Genomic DNA, 24,673 nt, shown 5'->3' with positions numbered 1-24,673 from the left:
TCTTCTTGCCCATTCCTGGAATAGTCAGCAGTATGCCACTATTGTAAAGTGATATAAACTTACCAATGGGGTTTCTGTCAAAAAACAGCACTGGAGTTCTCAAAACCGACTGGAACATTTTGTCATGCAAAGTCCGACTTGCGTTAACCAAAATGTGAAACATAATTAGGCTCCTCAGTACACTGAAAAGTATCGTGGCCACAGTTAAACCTGTAGTTAAATGAAGGGCAGAATTACATAATGCAATCTATCAACTTCAAAAATCTATTGACAAACTTTTTTTAAAAAGTCATGCTTCACAATTTGATTGATTTTTACTTTATTGGATTTGTATGCCACCCCTCTCTGTAGACTCGGGGCGGCTAACAACAGTAGTAAACAACATATGACAATACAATATAAACAGTTAAAAACCCTTATTGTAAAACCAAACATACATACAGACATACCATGCATTAAAATTGTAAAGGCCTAGGGGGAAAGAGTATCTCAATTCCCCCATGCCTGGCGGCAGAGGTGGGTTTTAAGAAGCTTACGAAAGGCAAGGAGGGTGGTAGCAATTCTAATCTCGGGGGGGGAGTTGGTTCCAGAGGGTCGGGGCCGCCACAGAGAAGGCTCTTCCCTTGGGTCCCACCAAGCGACATTGTTTAGTTGATGGGACCCGGAGAAGACCCACTCTGTGGGACCTAACTGGTCTCTGGGATTCGTGCAACAATGATAGGAGTTCAACAGCAATTTATTTCAGATCTGTTTAAATTTAACATTTGTTTACATTTAACATTAACGTGCTGTTAATTTAACAAACCTTCTGAGACAAGAAAACTACTAATTCTACTAATTCCTATAAGTTATTTGCCTATACCTAGTTAACAGGTGCATGTTGACAAAACAAGAACCACAAATAGTTTTCGTATAAAGTTGATCTGACTTAAGTTCATCATTAAAATAAATATTTTATTTATTTATTGGATGTATACGGTGCCCATCTTGTCTGGAGGCAAGTCTGGGAGACTCTTCCTTATACATTTCCCTAAAGAAAATCCTCTGGCCCAGAGCTGCTATTTATCTCTCTTTTGGTGGTAAGCATACATAACATAACTGACAGAGGTGCATTCATGGACCTACATTTGAATGACACATGGTTAACAAAGGATCCAGCCAAACAATTTAGGCTTGTATGTTGTTCTTTGTTATTCTTTGTTTTAAATGTTTTTTAAATGTTTTAACAATTTAAATAGTTTAACAATTGTAAGCTGCCAAAGTTGGCAGAATTGGGAATTGGACAGAATATAAATTTATTAAATTATCATTATATACACAACAATAGGCATTCATAGTCACCAGTTCTTGGGCTGGTTTTGGGCTTTATGTGCATTAAATATTATAATAATTACTAATTTTCAGGTGTGGTTCTGATTCGTTCAGGGATACACTGTGGGGGCACGCACACTTTGTGTGTGCATACACAATATGCACAATACTACAGTGCCACCGAAAGAACCAGTTTGGGGACATGTCAGTCCTGGGTCACTGCCAGTTTTAGAGACTCAGGCCACCAATTTACTATCTGTTCTAGATAACCGGTCTGAATAGAGAGGAACTCACAACTACTAATGTTAGTATTCTATGAGAACTGACCACAGAACTGTAATAGAATAGGGTGAACAACCTTTCTTTAGAGTTGTCCTTTCATTTTATTTTTCTCTTTTTTGCGTGTGGCAGAGATAACAAGGTTGGTGAGACTCTAAGCAAGTAGACCTGTTTTCTTAGTCTCCTGTGGGGCCATGCTTTGGGGACGGAGTTGTAAAGGAATTAAATGAATCTATTAAAACACAATTTCATGCAATAAATGTCTTGTTTTAGTGAAAAATGTACAGCTAAAAATGGACCACTTGCCCCAGATTTCAACAGGGTTGTTCTGGAGTTACAAAATGACTACAGGGTCATCTGTATTCTGCAGAATGCTTATCCCTGGCATACACAGTGGCTCCTTAAGAGTCCAATGAAAGGATAGACAAATATTCTTTATTATAGACACTGAATAATCAACATATAAACAGCAAAACACAGAGAACAATAAGATAACACATATTTTAACAATGACTCCTCAAACCCTGATTGGAATTTACAAACTATATCTCTTTTTAAATAAAAAGGGTGCTTGAAGGCAAACGTTTTTAAAATAGGTGTTCTGGAAAATTTAATATGCATTTTAAAATGGATGAATGCTATTTTATGCATTAACAATAGGCTGGTGACAAACACACAGATCCTGCTGGTCATTAGGTGGATTTACTATAGCATGTTTAGGGAAATTAAGAATTAGCAGCAGCAGGAGAATGGGAATATTTGAATACGAGGAGCCAATTTCTTAGTAGGGCTGAAGTGATCGTTCTCAATTTTATAACTTGTGATTTTTTAAATTTGTTATAGCATAGAAAAAAGATATATCCAGCTTTTAAGGGTTGGAGCTTCTAAAAGCAAAAATGAATCGAGCACAGGAAAATGAGGACAAATTTCAAATTTTCTGTGTACTTCTTCATAATAATAAAAACCTGGCTGGGATAATCCTTAGGGAGAGGTAAAAGCTACATGATGAGTTTTCAAATATTCCATTTTTATTTACCTTCCAGTTCAGTTATTCCTGAAGTGACTGTGTTCTTCCAGTGATTATATGGTATAGTTTTTATAATTATTTTAACTTTCTATTGTTGTGGTTGGCTCTGGCCCAGCTCCTGCCCCAAGGAATGTGGAGGTGGATGCAGGGGAAACATCAACATATCATAGGCCTGTTTTATTGCCGACAGAGTCAGGGAGTGCAGTTTCCTTGGACGAAGAAGGTGGGGGTGACTTGGAAGAGGGGGCTTGGCACACAGCCCAGGAAGCCAATCTCCCTTATCTTCGGTCTATTCGGATGCGTAGAAGAGACCAAGTAAAGAGATATTACAGGAGATAAGAGAGGCCACCTGTGTTTGGGTGGGGCTCCAGTAAATAGAGCTGCTGCTATAAATAGCATCATGCTAGTTTGGCCGTTGTGGAAGATTATCTGATCATTGTTCTTCAGGACCCTGTCTAGCTGTGTCTGAACTTTGTTTGTGGGTTTTTCACACCTTTGACACCAAAGCAGAGTAAAGTGTGTGTGTGTTTCTTCGTGGGAAGAAGGAGGGCTGTGACGTTTCTTCACAGCTACTAGCTAAGTACTTAAGGACTGATTAAGGGACTTGTACAGCCGACAAGGTTGTTTTGGGGAAGATTGCTCTTTGCAATACAAAAAGGGTGCTTTGTTTCTTTTGAATTTTGTGATAAAGGACATTGTTTTGAACTTTCAAACGTGTGTGTGTCTGAAATTTGTACCCGTGAATTTTCGGGAGGCTTCTACCAGAGAGCCCTGCAGAACACTAATAAAATCCATTGAGTCTATTTGTTCATAATCTTCAAATGGCACATCATAGGGCAGCCATTTTTAAACTAAAGTACCTCAAATGAAGTAACTTACAAAATTCCAGGAGCCGTTACACCATGAAAATGAAATTTGGGGAAGCTATGGCCATTTCAGTGTTGCTGTGTTGCCACTGCTTCAACATAGGTACATTGTTATAGTCAGTGATCATCGGACCAGAATATCTCCAGGACCGAACGTTAATGTTAAATTTAAACAAATGTTAAATTTAAACAGATCTGAAATAAATTGCTGTTGAACTCCTATCATTGTTGCACGAATCCCAGCGACCAGTTAGGTCCCACAGAGTGGGCCTTCTCCGGGTCCCGTCGACTAAACAATGTCGTCTGGCGGGACCCAGGGGGAGAGCCTTCTCTGTGGCAGCCCCGACCCTCTGAAACCAGCTCCCTCTGGAGATAAGGATTGCCCCCACCCTCCTTGCCTTTCGAAAACTTCTTAAAACCCACCTCTGCCATCAGGCATGGGGGAAATGAGCCATCTCCCCTGGCCTATATAGTTTATGCATGGTATGTTTGTATGGATGTATTGTTTTAAATAAGGGTTTTTAGATATTTTAATTATTAGATTTGCCATTGAATATTGTGTTTTTTATTATTGCTGTGAGCCGCCCCGAATAAGCGGAGAGGGGCGGCATACAAATCTAATAAATGAAATGAAATGAAATGAAATTTATGTTCCCCAAATAGCTTCCCGCAAGTCATTGGGGAAGCTGGCAGGAAATATCTCTGAGACCGCCTCCTGCCGCACAAATCCCAGCGACCGATTAGGTCCCACAGAGTGGGCCTTCTCCGGGTCCCGTCAACTAAACAATGTCGGTTGGCGGGCCCCAGGGGAAGAGCCTTCTCTGTGGCTGCACCGGCTCTCTGGAACCAACTCCCCCCGGAGATTAGAACTGCCCCTACTCTTCCTGCCTTCCATAAACTCCTTAAAACCCACCTTTGCCGTCAGGCATGGGGAAGTTGAAACATCTCCCCCTGGGCACGTTTAATTTATACATGGTATGCTTGTGTGTGTGTCTGTTAGTATAAGGGGTTTTAAAATCTTTAAATATTTTAATTAATTGGATTATTTATGATTTGTTTCACTTGTTGTGAGCCGCCCCGAGTCTTCGGAGAGGGGCGGCATACAAATCCAAATAATAAATAAATAAATAAATGCAAACTTGATTGTTGATTGCCAATGCTTCCTGCCAACTTGTTGACTTATGGGAAACTGACAGGGACCAACAGCAATGGGGAGTTGGTAGGAAAGTTTGCAAGTATTTCCAGCCCTGAAGTTCTCCAGACTCTCTTGGGCACTCCGCACAGCCTTCCTGACCAGCACATCGCCACAGACCCAACATTCAAGGCACCTCTTGCACATACTCATGTATCTTCCCAATTCCTGCAACCCACACTTGCACACCCCAGCCTGACAACCTTCCTGATCTACACTACCCTTCTGTGTGCCATTCTTGTTTGCACAACAGAAGATGGAGGACGCAAGAGGCAGTGTGCAGATCAGGGCGTGTGCACAGGGTGCATGAGAAATGCCACAAAGGCCGGGGAGGATGCATGGAGGTTGTGTAGTTGCCCACTAGGGATTGGGAAGAAAATGTGGAGGTGTACCAGCACCACTTACATGATAAGGAAATATTGCTGGAACAATAACCCAATGGGAGACAAGTTGTCTAGTAACATTTAAAAGTTATTTTAAAAAGTTCTCATATTTTAGGATCGAGGTATAGATTTTTGCAAATTATAGTGATATTTTAAAAGTTTTTACCTGCATACATTCCTAAATACCAGGGAAGATCCAGATTTTCTGTGATATTTTGCCCACCATATTCCATTCTAGTGACATTTAGCATTGCTTGCTGGTTTGCCCTGTGGACACATAGAAAGAAGATATTTCAAACAAATCTGCAAGCACATGAGAACATATTGCTTGGAATAAATCTCTGGTCTCTAAGTTTCAGAAAAGTTTAGCAAATGTCCCCAAACAGTTCAGTTTGTAATGCATGAAACAATAGCCTTTCTGCAGTCTGTAATTTCTAAAATAAGAAGCCATATGTAGACTTCTGCTATTATATGTTAAATAAGGAAGAGGAAAATTGATATTAAAGTACACCCTGCTTTGGCAATGTTATTTATTATTTATTTATTGAATTTATTTCTGGCCCCTCTCTGAAGACATGGGGTGGCTATGTGTTTCATAACATTTCGTTTTGCCTTGGAAGTAAATAGTAAAAATCGGGTTTTGTTCCAAAATTATGTTGTAATTTATTAAAACATTTCGATTACCTTTCAACAAATGTATGGTAGCATAAAGCATAGAAATATAATACAATTAACAATACCATTTTCACATAGGGAATCACATAGAGTTTAGAGTGCTAAAATAGTTAATTCTATCCCAATCTGGGATCTAAAAGTTTGTTTAAAAAAATGCCAAGCCGCTTCTCTTCTTGGATTATTTCAAAACTGGGACATGCTATGATGCATTAAAACACACGGCCTCTATGAACTGCATCATTCACTCACTGAAAATTCATTTAATTGAATCCATGACATATAGTCAGGAAGAAATTAAGGTGAATGTAATCCAATTATTAAAAGACGCATGTTAAAACAATACAAAAATCTTTAAAGATTTTATACTGATACAGTGTTGTATCTGTCACCAACAACTTCATTTAGTGAATTTTCTCTTATGTACAGTGGTACCTCATCTTACGAACGCCTCTTCTAACGAACTTTTCAAGATACGAACCCGGTGTTTAAGATTTTTTTGCCTCTTCTTCCGAACTATTACCTTACAAACCCAAGCTGCTGCTGCTGAGATGAAGGGGTTTCTTTTTTTCCCCTTTTTTGAAGAAAGAAAAGGGAGGGGCTGCTTGGAGTAGGAAACATTTTGCAGAGAACAACGTGCTTGCAAAGGAACTGAAAGGGTGTCTTTTGAAGAAAGAAAAGGGAGGAGGGAGGGGCAGCTTGGTGGAGGAAAATTTTTGCAGAGAACAACATGCTTGCAAAGGAACTGAAACGTGTCTTTTGAAGAAAGAAAAGGGAGGGGCGCCCCCCTTGCCTTTCTTCCTTCCCACTCACCCTTTAGCCTAGCCTTGCTTGTTCCACCTGCCCCCTTTAGCTGCTCCTCCCTGCCCTCTGTTCGCCTCCCTTCTAAAGTTTGGGATTTTCCTGAAGGATTTGCACGCATTATTTGCTTTTACATTGATTCCTATGGGAAACATTGTTTCATCTTACGAACTTTTCACCTTACGAACCTCCTCCTGGAACCAATTAAGTTCGTATGATGAGGTACCACTGTATTCTGTCTGTTTTGTTGTTTAAAAGGTATTTTTAAACTTTGGATGTGTACTTTATTTCATACATTATTTCAAAAAATTGTCTATTGCAGGAGTATCAAATTTGATTTCATTGATGGCCTTCTCAAGCTTGTTTTGACCTTGGGAGGCCAAGGTGGGCGTGGTCTGGGTGGTATGGCCAGCTCAACATCATTCGTTTAGAAGGCACCTGTGGTGGCCCCAGCACTTTGCCAGCAAAAACAGGCTCCACAGCTCTGTTTTCAGCTGCAATGGCCTCCTGCAACTCTCTGCCAGCAAAAATGGAGCTCGGCAGGGTCGCACGCAGCCCTGCTGAGCTCTGTTTTCACTGGAAACAGTGAACAGTGAACAGCTGTTTCCAGGGCGGTCCCACAGGCCAGATCTAAGCACCCCACCCTAGGTCGGATCCAGCCCCTAGGCCTTGAGTTTGATACATTTTTGATACATTTTTAAATCCTGGGTAAAAAATGGTCTTCCATTTAAACCCTCCCTCTTTTTATTAAGAATAATATTGATGTATCTATTAAAACAAAGGAAGTAAGGATTTTCAACAGTGTAAATTACTTGGAAAATCACAGCTATTAAAAAAGTCGTCTCTGCTTTTTTAACAGTAAATGGAATAAATAGAAAACTACAAAGTGTTTTTTTAAATTATCGGACAAACTTGTTGATACGGTTTAATATTGATTGCTCTGCTAGAAATATCATGTAGTCATTAAATGATGTGAAAAATCATGGCTTAACTGGATGGTCTCACAGAATTCATCCAAGAAGAGTATTTCTGAGTCTACTAATTGTTATTTCATACAATGCTTTTTTTTTTTACTTTATACTAATGAACTGCCCATTTTTTAGATTTTTGAAAGAGAGAGAATTTTGGAATTTTTTAATAGAAGATGGTAAAAACACAACACACAAAATAAAAATGAAATAATGGGTTTGGGATGGGGTAAAGAGAAAGGGTGACTGCATTTTTCCATAAATTCAAACTACCGTGTTTCCCCGATAGTAAGACCCCCCCGATTGTAAGACATATGGGGGGTTTCAGGGGGGTCGGCTAATATAAGCCATACCCCGAAAGTAAGACATATGTCTTGCTTTCGGGGAAACACGGTACTAAAAGCGAGGGAGGCGTTGGAGCAGTTCGCGGCGCTGGCGAGGGAGCTTCGCGCCCAGGAGAGTCCAAGGAACTGAAAGGGGAGAGGAGGGTGGCATGGACGGGGGGGGGGGGAGAAAGACCACCTGCCCCCCCCCATCCGGACCCTCCGGAGAGTTTAAAGTGGCTTCCCGAGTCTTCCCCTCAACAGGCTCCGCAGCGGCTCTTTCCGCATCCCTCTCCAGCCCCGCTTGGGGCTTCCCCCGCTTCCTTAGCTCTCCCAACCCAGGCGTACCTTCACCTGTTCGTCTCCCCCCGGCAAAGCCCTCCGCCTCCACCGAAGCTGTGCGATCCTCTGGCAGGGCGCAGTAAATGGGCGGGAAGAGCCGCTTCGGCCCAGCTGGTCCTGGCTCCCGGGGCAAGCAGAGCCGCCACACTGCTTCGCTCTGTCCTTGGCGCCGTCCCGCCCTCTTTTTCCCTCACAGCACTTCGGCTCTGCTCTTTCCTCCCCCCATTGCCGGGAGGCTCGAACCGAGGGGGCCGCAGCGCGCGCGCCCCTTCCCCTCTCTTCGGCGGAGGGCAGCGGACACCCCGGTCCTGCTCTCCCCCTGATGTCCGCCCGCCCCCCCTCCCCGCAGGATGCCTGCTTTGCCCTGGCGGCCGAGCCCGGCCGTCCCTTCCGCCTGGCTTCTCCTCTCCTTAGCTTGGGCGCGGAGCAACTCTCGGGGACTGACGGGCTTCTCGCCCAACACCGCTTCTTCCCCTACGATCCCCATAGCCATCATGGGCTTAATGCCGCTGAGCGACTCGGTGGAGAAGGGCAAGATCGGCCGGGGGGTCCTACCGGCTATGCAACTGGCAATGGAGCAGATCCTCAACGAATCGCTGCTCAACCCCTACTCTCTGGAGCCGGCCCCGGTGCCCGGGACAATATAAGACATACCCCCAAAGTAAGACACAGTGGGGCTTTTGGGGGTAAAAAGAAAGTAAGACACTGCCTTACTATCGGGGAAACACGGTATGCTTATCAAAAATGCTATGAACTAATATGAAGGACTCCTGTATGGATTTCCAAAGAATAAAAGTATTTTAGTCCTGGTTTTGAAAAGAATATGGATCAAAAGTCCTGATTTATTCATTTGCTGCATTCTTAAAAGTATTGTTTACATGATTTATATAGAAACAATCACTCACCAATAAGAAAGCCACCAATCCTGAAGTACATAAGTAACCTAAAATAATTAAAACAATTATTTTAGAACGTATTTTGGATTATTTGATGCTTTGTGGTTTAAATTCAAAGCATGTTTCAAGTATTGTAAACTATCCTTGAGCTTTTTCTTTTTAGATGTATGGTATATACTATTCAAAAATAAATACACACTTATTAACATAGAAAAAATTGTAAGATATAAAGATATTTCCAATTAAAAGGGGGAACTAAAAACTAAACAGGAACTTAGTAGCCAAGGAATAGATATTGCATGGTGGCCACATATGCAGATACAATCTCGTTACCAGAAGGATGGTTTTAATAAAGAGTTTACAGAATTAGACCAGATATTAACTGGAACTGTTGGAAAACCGATAAAGAAATTATCCTATTACTTATTAAGTATTAAACTTGAAAGTGAGTAGATAAAGGATTGGTTGCTTGGGCTAAAAACTTTGGATATGCAATAAAATTAGATAAATGGCAGAAACTATGGGATAGAAACATTAAATTGGTTATGTCAACTGCATATAAAGAAAACTTGTATAAAATGTTTTATACATGGCATTTTGTACTGGCAAGGCTGGCAAAAATATATATAAATAGATCTGCTAAATGTTGGAAGTGTAATCAATCACCTGGTTCATATTATTGTATGTGATGGACATGCCCCAAAGCTAAAAAATATTGGACGAAAATATATATTTGATTGGAAAAAAATGATAAAGCAACACATAGACTTGAAACCATTGGGCATTCTACAGGAAAAATATGACAATTATATCTGATTTTGCATATTAACCACAGCTAGAATTGTATTTGCACAGCAATGGAAAAATGATGAGATTCTGCCAGATGAGAATGTAATTAATAAATATTAGAATGCGTAGAAATGGAAAAGATTAATGCTCGCTATTAAGGATAAAGAAGAAACTAAATATTTTTTGATATGGGATGTATTTTATCAATGGCTAGACAACAGAAACAGAAGTTAGAAAGGAAGAGACATAAAAAGAGAAAATGTTAAAATGAAGAGTTGTTAAAGAAGATGTTAACTACTATTATTATATTATTAATATTATTGTGAGGAATGCTAAAACAAATATATGGATTAAGACTATTTAAAAACAATTGTACCCAGGCCACACATTTTTGGATGGAAATTGAATGTTATATAAATAAAATATATAAAATAAGAAAAACTAAATAAATACACACATGTATATACTTATATGCAAAAAATATATTTATTTATTAGATTTGTATGCCGCCCCTCTCCATAGATTCTTCTAGTCAAATTGCATTTTTTAAAATAAGTGAACAGAAGCAATTGTTCATGGTGTTAAGTTAACCACCAGAGCCGAGGTGGCACAGCAGGTAGAGTGCAGTACTGCAGGCCACTGAAGATGACTGTAGATCTGTAGGTCAGCGGTTCAAATCTCATCACCGGCTCAAGGTTGACTCAGCCTTCCATCCTTCCGAGGCGGGTAAAATGAGGACCCGGATTGTGGAGGCAATAGGCTGGCTCTGTTAAAAAGTGCTATTACTAACATGTTGTAAGCCGCCCTGAGTCTAAGGAAAAGGGCGGCATAAAAATTGAATAAATAAATAAATATCCAAAGGTGCCTTTTCAAAAGGCAATTGAATTTTCTTGAAAACGTTTCACTTGTCATCTAAGAAACTTCCTCAGTTCTGAAGAGAACTGAAGAAGCTTCTTTGATGAAAAGTGAAACATCGTCAAGCAAAAACAGGGGAAGTCCAGTTATTTTTTGAAAAAGTACCTTTGGAATAACCATGACTCAGATGATTGAGAATCTCCATAGACATACAAATTTTTGTGGCCTTCTGAGCCCTTCTCCCTGTGTTAGGTTATTAGAATTAGTATTCGTAATTTTGTAGAAAGATTTTAACATTTCAATATTACAACTATTATAATAGTATTATTATAATTTATAATATATTAAATACAATGTTATGATATCAATGCTAGTTTTGTACTCTTTTTATCTTTCATAAGGTTTTACGTTATTGTTAAAATACCCTGTGCTAATCTATTACCGTAATAAAGATTTGACGGATTGATACCTCCATATCAATCTTGAGTAGAAGTAAAGATTTTGGAATTGCTTTCCAAATTGTCACCACTTGAATATTACTGAAGATATTCAGAGAAGTCTCAAATATGCAGTAAAACAGCACAACCTTCTGAAGGGCTTCCAAACTTCTGCTCTTGATACATTCACTGTTCCTACTCTCAATCTGTGCACAACTGCACATAAACAGTAAGTGTGCATTCAAATTTGTGGGAAAATGTAGTATTTAACCTTGTGCAATGCTGTATCAACTTCCATTCATTACGGATTAATTTAAACATAGAATTTGATCTGCATTGCCTAAAAAATTTAATATACTTTACCTGCACATGCTAGAAATGCACCAAAAAGCTTTCTGGAATTGTCAGACATCCTAGACAAGGGTGTCAAACTCAAGGGCCATGGGCCAGGTCCTCCTGAGGAGTGCTTAAATCCGGCCCATGCGGATGGCCTGGAAATATTAAAGGACCGGCCAGCGGTGCCCCTGCAATCCAAAATGACCCCCCCCCCCCCCTGCAGCCTGCTTTTGTCTTTCACAGCATCCTGCAGTACTCTGCCGGCCAAAAATGGCCCTTGAGGAAATCCAGTTTGACACCACTGTCCTAGACGGTCAACTTCATTTTATTTTCACTTTAGCTCCACTCAGCATGTTCTGAACAGTCTTTTTTCCCTCCAAGCAGATAAACCATCTTTTATGAATTAAGAATTAGCAGGATCCCGCCATCAGTCTTTCAATATAGGTCAACAGGCAAGGAATCTCCCTACCCATAGCAGCCCTGAAAAGAAAATGATTATCTGCTTCTATTTTAATCTCATACAATAATGTAACGCCTTACAGAGATTGCTCCTTGCCATGTATCTTACTCAAGAATAGAAGATTAGCTGATAATCCTCACAATTCTCAGAATCCAGGCACAGCATTTTCTTAGCAACATTGCCTCACTCACTGTGGTTGGGACTATTCCTTTCTCAAATCGGCATTAAGCTCTTTTCAAGCTTCCTCTTTCAGCGAGTGGTAGGAGTAGTACAAACAAAAAATATAAGCTAAGTAACAGTAAGCCAAGCTAAGCATCTTATCTTCAATCTTATACCACAATAACTGAAAGTTACCTCATCAAGTATGACTAGATTAGATACATCAGTTACATACTGTAGGAGTTGTGTGGGGGGGGTTCACTATTGTACTGCAAGCATGTTAATACAATTCCTTGGATTTAGATTAGATGAGATTAGATTTATTGGATTTATATGCCGCCCCTCTCCTATTTTGTCAAGTACATATTGGTAGTATACAAAGATATAACAATGTTTATATACATGATACTAGTAAGTGTTGTGGTTAGCTCTGGCCCAGCTCCTGCCCCAAGGACTGTGGATGTGGGGGAGACATCCACATGCTGCAGGCCTGTTTTTCCCCTGGTGGAATCTGCTGATGAAGGCTCCTCTGACCAAGAAGACATGAGTGACAGGGAGGAGGAGAGTATGGCAGACAGCTCAGAAGGAGGTCAGCCTGTGGGTTTGCCCAGTGTGGAGGATTATCTGATCGTTGTGTTTCGTGACTGCTTTGCTGACTTTGACCTTTCTGTGCTGATTTTTCCCCGCTTTGAAACTAAACCAGAGCAAAGTGTGTTTCACTTTGTGAAAGAAGAAGGACTGTGAATTGCCTCACAGCTGCAAGCTAAGTATCACAGAACTGATAAGGGACTTGTACAAATTACCAGTTTGTTTGGAGACAAAGTGCTCTTTGCTATACCAAAAGAGGGCTTAGTTTAAGTGACTTTTCATTATAAAGAACATTGTTTTGAATTTTCAAACGTGTGTGTGTCTGAAATTTGTACCTGTGAATTTTTGGGAGAAGTCTACCAGAGAGCCCGACAGAACAAGTAAGAGAGAAACATTAGCGCAGGGGATGGAAGGCACGCTGGTGCACTTATGCATGGCCCTTACTGACCTCTTAGTAATCGGTGAAGGAATCGGGGATGACTAATCTTACTCATTATTATTTTTAATTTCACGGTATTATTTCCAGGTCTGTGGAAGAGACTGAGTGAAGTTGTGGAACGACTGAATAGCTTTAGCCCCTTAAGATCTAAGATTACCAAGACCTGAAGTGGAATGGAAAGCCACTAAGTCAAAGTTCATACCCTAATATCCAATACAGTCCAGAAGTAAAGAATTTATAATATTTAAATGTTAATTTATACTAATTACATATATTTTAAAAGGTGTTTCCCTACAAACAGAAAATTCTACTGCAATGTTTGAAAGATTAACTTCAATAAACTGTTTTCTTTTTATAATCAAATTGATTATAAACTCTTGCTACTTCACTTCAAACACACAGAATAAGAAAGTGTATGAGTTAAACTATTAAAAACAATAATCACTAACGTTTTCTTTTTTGATCTCTAAAAAAGCTTACCTGTGCCAAAATATTGAGAACTAATAGTATAAAAATTACAAAATAATTTGCACCAGCAGAAAAGTACTTCTTATAAATGGTAAAGCCAATTTTTCCTTCTGATCGACTTTCTTCTGGCAATGCAGTTAGGAGAGGTCCCATCTATAATCAATGAAAGCAAAAATTAAGACAAAGGATTTTCTTAAGAAATTAAGACTAATTTCTACCCCAAAAAAACCCAGTTTCTAAAAAAAAAATTATATTTCTTAAGTCACCTTCCCCAATCTGAGGAAATAATGCATCTAGGTTCATTTAAAAGACCAACCTTTGATGTGGACTATCAATTACATAATTAAAGCTGATTTTTTACATTCTTTTTATTATTATTATTATTATTTTGATTAGATTAACAAAATATCACATATTTATACATATTTCATATTACAAATTATTTATCTATATTTGCATATTTCATTGCAAATATGGATACATTGCATACTATTTCTGCATATTTGCATATAACAAATTCTGTGCCAGAATGTTAAACCTGATATAGTTCAGAAGATGTTCTGCTTATTATGAAAAGAACAACTTGTTCATATTTCCCATTCATTCTTTCAAATCTTTAATGTGAAGTAATTAAACACCTGAATCTTAAGTATAAATGTTCTTTGCTATTTATGCCAAAATGTGCAAGTTTAAGTATCATATTCCACAACAAAAATATTCATGCCAATGGAAAGTGTTTCACAAGACCACATGTAACTGAAAGAGGACCTTGGGAGTCCTAATGGACAACCATTTAAATATGAGCCAACAGTGTGCAGCAGCTGCCAAAAAAGCCAACATAGTTCTAGGCTGCATTAATAGAGGGATAGAACCAAGATCACGTGAAGTGTTAATACCACTTTATAACGCCTTGGTAAGCTTGGAATACTGCATTCAGATTCAGTTGCCACGATATAAAAAGGATGTAGAGCAGTGGTTCTCAATCTTTCTAATGCTGCGAACCCTTAATACAATTCCTCATGTTGTGGTGACTCCCAACCATAAGTCTAGCGCCAATTCTCCCAAAACAGCTTTAAGCTGATTGGCATGAAGGTCAGAGGGACACCCCCATTCTAAACACCTGATTGGTCGGATTGTAAAAATATGTTCCAAGGCACCAGAATAGAACCCCATGGGAAATTTGTCTTTTCCCATGGTCTTAGGCGACCCCTGTGAAATGGCTGTTCAACCCCCAAAGGGGTCATGACCCCCTGGTTGGGAACCATTGATGCAGAGACTCTAGAAAGAGTGCAGAGAAGAGCAACAAAGATGATTGGGGGACTGGAGGCTAAAATATATGAAGAATTTATTATTTATTTATTATTTATTTATTATTTGGATTTGTATGCCGCCCCTCTCCGAAGACTCGGGGCGGCTCACAACAAGTGAAAACAAATCATAAATAATCCAATTAATTAAAATATTTAAAGATTTTAAAAACCCCATATACTAACAGACTGGTTGCAGGAACTAGGTATGTCTAGTTTAATGAAAAGAAGAACTAGGGGAGTCTTGATATCAGTGTTCCAATATCTCAGGGGTTGCCACAAAGAAGAAGGAATCAAACTGTTCTCCAAAGCACCCAAGGGTAGAACAAGAAGAAATGAGTGGAAACTAAACAAGGAGAGGAGTAACTTGGAACTAAAGAGAAATTTCTTGACACTTAGAACAATTAATCTGTGGAACAGCTTGCCTCCAGAAGTTATGAATGCTCCAACACTGGATGTTTTTAACCATTGATCTGAAGTAGTGCAGGAAGTTGGACTAGAGGACCTCCAAGTTCCCTTCCAATTCTGTTATTATTATTATTATTATTATTATTATTATTATTATTATTATTATTATTATTACCATGGATACTTAAACTTGCCCATTTTGGCATAAATAAGCAAGAGTTTCTTATTCTACAAATATAAATAAACAGTTCAACTATCAGACTTGTATTATTTACTCACAGCCGGTGATCCAGCAGTTTCATCTTTCTGTGACTGAACCGAAGACTCCATTGACCCCAGGGAAGACTGAGAAAATGTACGAATCTTACTCAACTGGAGGCTGGATCCTCCTGGAGATGATGGCTGATCATCGTCCTCATCTTTTTTTAAAAGGGAAGCAAAATCTACTCCAGATTTAAGGAAGTCTGAGAAAGTACCTTTCCCTACGTCCTTACCCTAGAAAAAAAAATACATAGAGACCATCATGTGCAGAATGGTTGCAAAATAGTCTACTATACTAGTAATTTTTTTGATAAATGTCAGCTGCAATCCAGGCTCCACCATTTATCCTTCCCAGCAACCTGTTTTAAATGATTGAGATACATTTCAAGGAAGTGTGGGATCTACAGAGAGATGGGTGAATAAATTGAACGTATCACTCTCGCTGACACTGAGATTTCATTGATTACATCTCTATTCTAGCTACTTGTCTTTCATGGACCCTTCAGTGGATGGAGGTTAAAATGTGGATCCAAACATTTTACTACTATTGATCAGTGACAGACATTTTATATGACAATCATTAAGTGTTGTACCTCACTATTCATTTCCTGCCTTTTTTCCTCTAATCCCAAATGACATATAATACGAGTCAGTTGGAAAATGCTAATAATATAATAGAAGGTCCCTATCGTAAGTCATTTCTCCCAACTGACAAATTTCTTCTCAACAATCTTCTTCTGAATAATAGTTGAAAAGAAATTTGTTTGTTTGTTTGTTTGTTTATTATTTATAAATAAATAAAAGAAGGAAGCCTTTGTGTTCAGTAAGCCAGAACTGAAGCTAGGATTTAAAATTGGGTGAATCTAAAGCTAACCAGGGCTATTTCAGGCTTAGTCTGCAATCTAAAACAGTATATGACGTGTAATGGAGAGGTGGGCTCTTCCCGGTTCGGACTGGTTCTATGGAACCGGTAGTAAGTTAGCAGCCGGGTTGCTGGAACCAGCAGTAACCCAGTCCTGCCATTTATTTTATTTATTATTAGATTTGTATGCTGCCCCTCTCCGTAGACTCGGACCATGCCCCCAAACGTGCTCTAACCATAGTTCCCTCTAAGCTGAGCAGTGAGCAATCGCTCACTTAAAAATCATCATCAACTCAGAGTTTTCCAAACCTGCCCAGAAGCTGAGAGGGAAAGAGTGAGAGGGAAGGAGAGAGAGAGGAAGAGAGGAAGAGAGAGAAACAGATAGAAAAAAGAGAGGAAGGAAAAGAACAAGAAAAAGAATGGGAGTAAGGAAGAGAGAAAGAAAATCAAAATCTAGTTTGAAACTAGCTCAACTATTTAAGTGGCATTTTGATATTGATAGAGTTGCCCTATTATGAGCTCACTGTTATAGACACACAGTACAGTATTTTATTTTGAAATTCTCTGAGGCAAAACAGGGTGGGCTTTTTATTTGTTTGTTTGTTTGTTTATTTATTTATTTATTTATTATTTCTGTGCCGCCCAGTCCCAAAGGGACTGCCGCTCAGACACTATACTTTCCCCCCCCAAAAAAAATTAGAGAGAACACTGGCTCTAACGCCACCATTTGGGGGGGTTTGCATGTGCAGAAGCTGTTTTTTGCTTCTGCGCATGTGCAGAAACTGGGTTTTTAGCATTGTGCATGCGTGTCTACATACCCACAGCACATAGGCATCAGGAAGCAAACCGGCAGTGAGGTGAGCCAGAACCCACCCCTGGTTTATTTATTTACAGTGGTACCTCGAGATACGAGTTTAATTCGTTCCGGACCTGGGCTCTTAAGTCGAGCAGCTCTTATCTCGAACGACTTTTCCCCATAGGAATTAATGTAAATAATTTTAATTGGTTCCAGCCCTCAAAAAACTCACAAAGTTAGTCTAAATTATGCAGAAAGACATGTTTTTAATGAAGAAATGTACATGTACATATAAATGAATAATGAAGTTTCTTTCACTTAACTTGTAAACTTTCTTAAACTTTTAAATTTACATATGTTCAACTTCTCTGCCACCCAATCCTGTAGGACAGAGGTCCCCAACCCTTTTTGCACCAGGGACCGGCTTTAAGCGATCAAGAGAGGAATGGGTGAATGAATGGACGGAGGGTGGGAAGGAAGGAAGGAAAGAGGGAAGGGACAGGAACAGAGGAAGGAAGCAAGGAAACTTATGAAAGGGGAGAGTAAGAGAGGAATGAGTGAAGGGAGGGAGGGAGGGAAGAAGGTGGGAAGGAGAAAGAAAAGAAGAAATAGAGGAAGGGAAGGTAAAAGAGAGAAAGAAAAAGAGCAAGAAAGAAAGCAAGAAAGAAAGCAAGAAAGGGGGAAGGGACAGGAACAGAGGAAGGAAGCAAGGAAACTTATGAAAGGGGAGAGTAAGAGAGGAATGAGTGAAGGGAGGGAGGGAGGGAAGAAGGTGGGAAGGAGAAAGAAAAGAAGAAATAGAGGAAGGGAAGGTAAAAGAGAGAAAGAAAAAGAGCAAGAAAGAAAGAAAGAAAGAAAGCAAGAAAGGGGGAAGGGACAGGAACAGAGGAAGGAAGCAAGGAAACTTATGAAAGGGGAGAGTAACAGAGGAATGAGTGAAGGGAGGGAGGGAGGGAAGAAGGTGGGAAGGAGAAAGAAAAGAAGAAATAGAGGAAGGGAAGGTAAAAGAGAGAAAGAAAAAGAGCAAGAAAGAAAGCTGCAAGCACGCCCCCGAGCCCCCCAGGCCGGCTGCAACCTTTTAAAACATGTGCGCCGCTTCGCAGCTGTCTCCTGAAGCCGAACGCGGAAGTTAGCGTTTGGCTTCAGGAGACAGCTCCTTGGCGCTTGTATCTCGAACTTGGGCTTGTAAGTAGAACAAAAATATCTCTCCCCTCCCAGCTCTTATCTCGAGTTGCTCTTAAGTAGAGCAGCTCTTATGTCGGGGTTCCACTGTATTTATAAATGGTGTAATGGGGCCATCAGGAACTTCGTTATTCATTCTTTTCTACTTTCTCCATAAAGGTAGCCCTGGTGTACAGTAGTCTTAGTACATTCAATATTTGTTCATATATGTAATATATTAATTTAGAGAGATAAATAAAAGTAGTTGAAATGCCTGCAATGGAAGGTTTTAAGGAATTCTCCAAACTAAAAAAATTGCTTATTCAATAATCTAATTTTATTTTATTTTATTGATAATAAACTCTGCTAGGTTTATAAATGTGTTATCTTTTGATAGTAAATTTTATGGGTGACTTGGGAATTATATCATTTTGGAAACTGGCCAATCTGAAAGCTTCATAAGATCCTAACCACGTAGGTCTAGAGAACAATTTTTCAATGGATCTCCCTCTCGTAAATGGGATACAACACCATAAACAATATGTTATTATACAACATCATAAACAATATAACAGAAGTAAATCTTATATATTGGAAAGGTGGTAAAAGGCATGGATCTACAATGTATATGTGATAGCCCAATTTTAGGATGAGGGGTTTTTTTAAGGAAATTCAATAGTTATAATATTTCCCTCATTAATTACCAAATTTATTTATAGAACAGAACACCTCATTGAAAAATAAAGTATCAATAGGGTATGTCTTAATGGTAGCAAAGTTGATAGTAATTAGCTATTGGAAACAGATTATTATTATTATTATTTTTGGAAAGATGGCAAAATTTGGATTAGCGAAGTCTTGTTAATAATTAATAATAGATAATATCCTTTTTTGTATATGCTTTGTATAAGGATATATGGAACAATTAAAATTTGTTAATTGGAATTTATTCTAAATTATAGCAAACAAGATATTTTTCCTAGTTAAATTAGTTACTTTATTTCTTTCACAGGTTTCACAGAGGTCTTCAAACTTGGCAACTTTAAGACTTGTGGACTTCAACTCCCAGAATTAAAGTCCACAAGTCTTAAAGTTGCTAAGTTTGAGGACCCCTGTATTAGATTGTGTCTGTTCAATCTTTATCGACTTTATTTGCATTTATATTTGTAATTCATTTAATTTTGAGTAAAAGATCAAACAATAGGCATGGAACGTGAACAGTCTACATTCAACATGCCGACATCTATTCAATGTCTTATATACTTAGAAATCTCAGCTTTAATATTTTATATTTATAGCTGTAAGGTCAATATAAAGAGCTTATTTTTCCCAGGGTGTCTAGTAGGTAGTTCAGATCTCACTTCAGCTGCTGAAAACTTCAACAGATATATTTTACAATATCTTCTTTTAATTTTTAGCTACAGGTTTAAAAAGTCCTAACTCTCAAGGCACCTTCTTTCATCTATGGTGGTTATGTCCAGAGACAAGAAAATATTGGAAAAAAATAAATAATTGGTTGTGTCAAATAACAAATACAAAAATAGAATATACGCCAGAGTTTTTTCTACTGGGTATTATGAGAAGTACCTATTCTAAAAATGTAAAATATCTAAGCTTGCATATTACAACAGCTGCAAGGATTGTATTTGCACAGAACTGGAAAAATCCGCAAATACCTGAAGACAATGAGATCATCAAGAAAATATACGACTGTGCAGAGATGGACAGATTGACAATGGAACTTAATAATCGAAAAGAATCGGACTATTATGAAACCTGGACAAAATGGTACCAATGGACAAAAAAAGAAACTCAAAAGAAACATTTAAATAAAATATCAAGAAATCTAAAAGTAATTAGAAGACAACGTCGATAGGAATGTATATATGATGTAGATTCATCTGTAAATATGATTATGTACTTTTAAAAAAAAAAATGGAAAAATTTAATAAATATATATTTAAAAAATAAAAATAAAAAGTCCTAACTTTATCATTCAAAAATGGAATTTTAATTTATTTAGTTCTGTAAAATAAATGCATAGCTTTGTAGACACATTACTTGTAACACTGAAAGACTGAACATGCTATTCTGCTTATTTATAGCTCTTCAACTTTAAATATTAAGAATACAGAAAGCAAACTAAAACACTGCTAACCCTCCAAAGATTATTTTTATTTTCACCAACCTCTTTTAAAATTAAGATCTGGCTTGCAGCTCGTAAATATTGCAACTGGTGAGTCACTAAAATGCACACTTTTTTATCCAAAGTCTGACAAATACACCTGCAAAAGAAATGAAACTGAATGAAATGAATACACATACATGATATAAAAAATTAAAGCCTGGTTTTTCGATGTTAGAAGATTACAGGTATATTAAAAATAAGAAAGTCACAAGTATGGTACAATAATGTATTGTATCTATTATAGCAAATTCTAAACATGGGGATATTTGATGGTTTCTCTTCAATCATTTCCAACTGGCTTCTTAAAAAATCAAAACTATGGTCCTAAATCCAGCAACTGTAACATGTTTTGCAAATGATACAATTTAGTTTGGTTTATCGTTAGTTTAATGGTGTTTTTATTTTTTTTATTATATTTGACTTTTATTGTAACTTTGTATTGTATTATTTATTATTGTAAGCCGCCCTGAGTCCCATGGGATTGGGTGGCAATTAAATTAAATTAAATTAAATTAAATTAAATTAAATTAAATTAAATTAAATTAAATTAAATTAAATTAAATTAAATTACATTACATTACATTACATTACATTACATTACATTACATTACATTACATTAAATTAAATTAAATTAAATTAAATTAAATTAAATTAAATTAAATTAAATAGTTTACAAAGTGCTAAATAAAAATAATTAATTTCATAATTGCTCCCCTTCCCTGGCACAGATATAATACATTTTTATAGTAAGTGTTTCAAGTTAACTTGTTTCCATGTACAATTTAAGAAAGGAGAACGGACCATCGAAGAGAAATGTAAATGTTTAAAAGGGTACTGGGAAGGTTACATACTTTTCAAACAAATGCCTGCTCACTTCTGCATCCACTGCACTTAACGGATCATCCAAAAGATAGATGTCGGCATCCTGGTACACAGCTCTAAGAAACAGACAAGTAAGAAATGATTAGGTTGCTTCTAAAACAAGTGTGTGTGTTTTTAGCGGCAAGACCCATACAGCAGTGGTGGGATTCAAAACTTTTTACTACCAGTTCTGTGGGTGAAGATTGCCGCAAAATCTCCATTCCCTCTTGATCAGCTGGGATTCGGGAGGCAGAGAAGAGATGGGGGCGGGGCCAGTCAGAGGTTTTATTGGCCAGTTCTCCAAACTACTCGAAATTTCCGCTACTGGTTCTCCAGAACTGGTCAAAACCTCATGAAACCCACCTCTGCCATACAGTGAAAAGTGGGGTCTCTCATCTAACCTTGTTTCTATTTTCCTGTCCTGGTGAAGTAATCCAGTCGTTAAGTGAATCAGGTTTCTCCATTAACTTTATTTGTCAAAAGGTTGCAAAAGAGACATATGAACTTGTTCTGTCAAGCTCTCTGGTAGAATCCTCCCAAGAATGCACAGATACAATTTCAGACATACACATGTTTGAAAATTAAAAACAATGTTCTTTATAACGAAAATGCAAATAAACGAAGCCCTCTTTTTGTATAGCAAAGAGCACTTGTCTCCAAACAAATTGGTAATTTGTACAGGTCCCTTATCAGTTCTGAGATATTTAGCTTGCAGCTGTGAGGCAATTCACAGTCCTTCTTCTTTCACAAAGTGAAACACACTTTGCTCTGGTTAAGTTTCAAAGCGGGGAAAAATCAGCACACAAAAAGTCAAAGTCAGTAAAGCAGTCATGAAACACAACGATCAGATAATCCTCCACAATGGCCAAACCCACAGGCTGCTATTTATAGCAGCCTCACTAATTACCACAGCCCCACCCAACCACAGGTGGCCTCATTTTCTTTGATAATAATCTCTCAGTTGTTGTTGCCTATGCATCGCTCTCCGCATACGTGGCTGTATCATTAACTCTTGTTCCAAATCCAAGGAGGAGCTAGATAATTGATCTCCTTCTGAGCTGTCTGCCACACTCTCCTCCTCCCTGTCACTCATGTCTTCTTGCTCAGAGGAGCCTTCATCAGCAGATTCCACCGGGGGCAAAACAGGCCTGCGGAATGTGGATGTCTCCCCCACATCCACAGTCCTTGGGGCAGGAGCTGGGCCAGAGCTAACCACAACATGAACTAATTGCCAAGCATCTGAACTTTGATCACATGGTCATGGGGATGGTCAGAAAGGTTGCAGCTGTGAAAAATGTCATTTTTCATGCCGTTGTTACATTGAATGGCCACTAAACAAACTGTTGTAAATCGAGGACTACCTGTAATATGTAGCATTGTTTGGTGTTAGGACTTTGATTTCTGTCAGCAGCTTGTTATCACTAATTGATGCAATTCAATTTTTACAGGTGACCTTGAAATGTACATCAATTAGATTTTAGTTTCACCAAATACATTGGGTATTTAATTGATATCTGCAGGTTCAAGATGGTCTCATAAAATTCAAGTCCACTTTACCTAGCAAGATTAATCCTGGCTTTCTGTCCACCACTCAAAGTAGCTCCTCTGTCTCCAACCATTGTTAGGTCTCCATCTTCCAGCTGCTCAATATCCTATCAAAAACAGAGTATTATTCAAATAAAAATGTTTGTCTTTGTCATTACTGCATTACTATTACTACTACTACTATTACTATTAGTCTTCTCATCATTGCTATCACCCATTTCCTCCCATTTATGATTGTATGACTATAACTTGTTGCTTGAATCCTTACGATTTATATTAATATTGATTGTTTTCTGATTGCTTATTTGTACCCTATGATCATCATTGTGATACGTCATGATTCTTGACAAATGTATCTTTTCTTTTATGTACACTGAGAGCATATGCACCAAAGAAAAATTTATTTTATTTATTTATTTATTGGATTTGTATGCCGCCCCTCTCCGTAGACTCGGGGCAGCTAACAACAGTAACCAAAAAAACCCAGCATGTAAATCCAATACTAAAACAACTAAAAAACCCTTATTGTAAAACCAAACATCCGTACATGCAAACATACCATACATAAATTGTAAAGGCCTAGGGGGAAAGAATAGCTCAGTTCCCCCATGCCTGACGGCAGAGGTGGGTTTTAAGGAGCTTACGAAAGGCAAGGAGGGTGGGGGCAATTCTAATCTCCGGGGGGAGTTGGTTTCAGAGGGCCGAGGCCACCACAGAAAAGGCTTTTCCCCTGGGCCCCGCCAAACGACATTGTTTTGTTGACGGGACCCGGAGGAGGCCCACTCTGTGGGACCTAATCGGTCGCTGGGATTCGTGCGGCAGAAGGCGGTCTCGTAGATACCCTGGTCCGGTGCCATGAAGGGCTTTATAGGTGATGACCAACACTTTGAATTGTGACCGGAAACTGATCGGCAACCAATGCAGACTGCAGAGTGTTGGTGTTACATGGGCATTTTTTGGGATAGCCCATGATTGCTCTCGCAGCTGCATTCTGCACGATCTGAAGTTTCCGAACACTTTTCAAAGGTAGCCCCATGTAGAGAGCATTACAGTAGTCGAGCCTCGGGGTGATGAGGGCATGAGTGACTGTGAGCAGTGACTCCCGGTCCAAATAGGGCTGCAACTGGTGCACCAGGCGAACCTGGGCAAACGCCCCCCTTGTATGTCCAATCACACTTGGCCAATAAAGAATTCTGTTCTGTTCTGTTCTATTCATGATTTGGGAACCATCATAAATATTATTAATATGCATAGGTACTGTTCAAAAGGAGAACTTATTAATTAGAATTGCTTTGTAAGATTTTTCACTCTCTGAATAAATATGTTTATACAATTTATAAACCACTACAAATTAAATATGAATTTTAGGAAATGATGGACAGTTTCCATAATGCAAAACAAGATTATAAAAAAGTGGCTAACTGCATTTTTAGAAAATGTGTTTTGCAAAAGGTTTCAAACTGTCTGCTTTTCATCCATCTTCAGCCTGATAGTGGCATCATCAAATGCCACGTCCTGGATTTGGTGTATAATATTTTTCAAGTTGCCAAACAAAATTATCTGACTCTTGGCAATCTATTTTAATGTCCTAGATCACACCTGCCAAATCAAAGATAGAGTTGAAATGTTCTGAAGGACGTTCTCTGAAATACAATGCCAGCTTAAGAAGCCAATGACATGTTCAGGAACAAC

General features: G+C 38.6%; 1 protein-coding gene across 3 annotated transcripts in view; it reads right to left on the bottom strand.

The window, feature by feature from the left end:
- Positions 1–24,673, bottom strand: part of ABCC4 (ATP binding cassette subfamily C member 4 (PEL blood group)) — a 234,331-nt gene that overhangs the window by 146,111 nt on the left and 63,547 nt on the right. For all 3 annotated transcript variants that reach the window (XM_070751291.1, XM_070751294.1, XM_070751292.1), the window contains exons 12-19: positions 22,994–23,088; positions 21,427–21,513; positions 20,575–20,671; positions 15,586–15,801; positions 13,604–13,744; positions 9,070–9,107; positions 5,225–5,325; positions 64–210 (exon numbers count right to left, since the gene is read on the bottom strand). In XM_070751291.1, the coding sequence (XP_070607392.1) occupies positions 64–210; positions 5,225–5,325; positions 9,070–9,107; positions 13,604–13,744; positions 15,586–15,801; positions 20,575–20,671; positions 21,427–21,513; positions 22,994–23,088 (922 nt within the window). The remainder of the gene's footprint in view (positions 1–63; positions 211–5,224; positions 5,326–9,069; positions 9,108–13,603; positions 13,745–15,585; positions 15,802–20,574; positions 20,672–21,426; positions 21,514–22,993; positions 23,089–24,673) is intronic.

Source organism: Erythrolamprus reginae, chromosome 4, assembly GCF_031021105.1.
Source record: "Erythrolamprus reginae isolate rEryReg1 chromosome 4, rEryReg1.hap1, whole genome shotgun sequence".
NCBI classification, from domain to species: Eukaryota; Metazoa; Chordata; class Lepidosauria; order Squamata; family Dipsadidae; genus Erythrolamprus; species Erythrolamprus reginae.
This window is presented reverse-complemented; position numbering and strand designations above follow the sequence as displayed.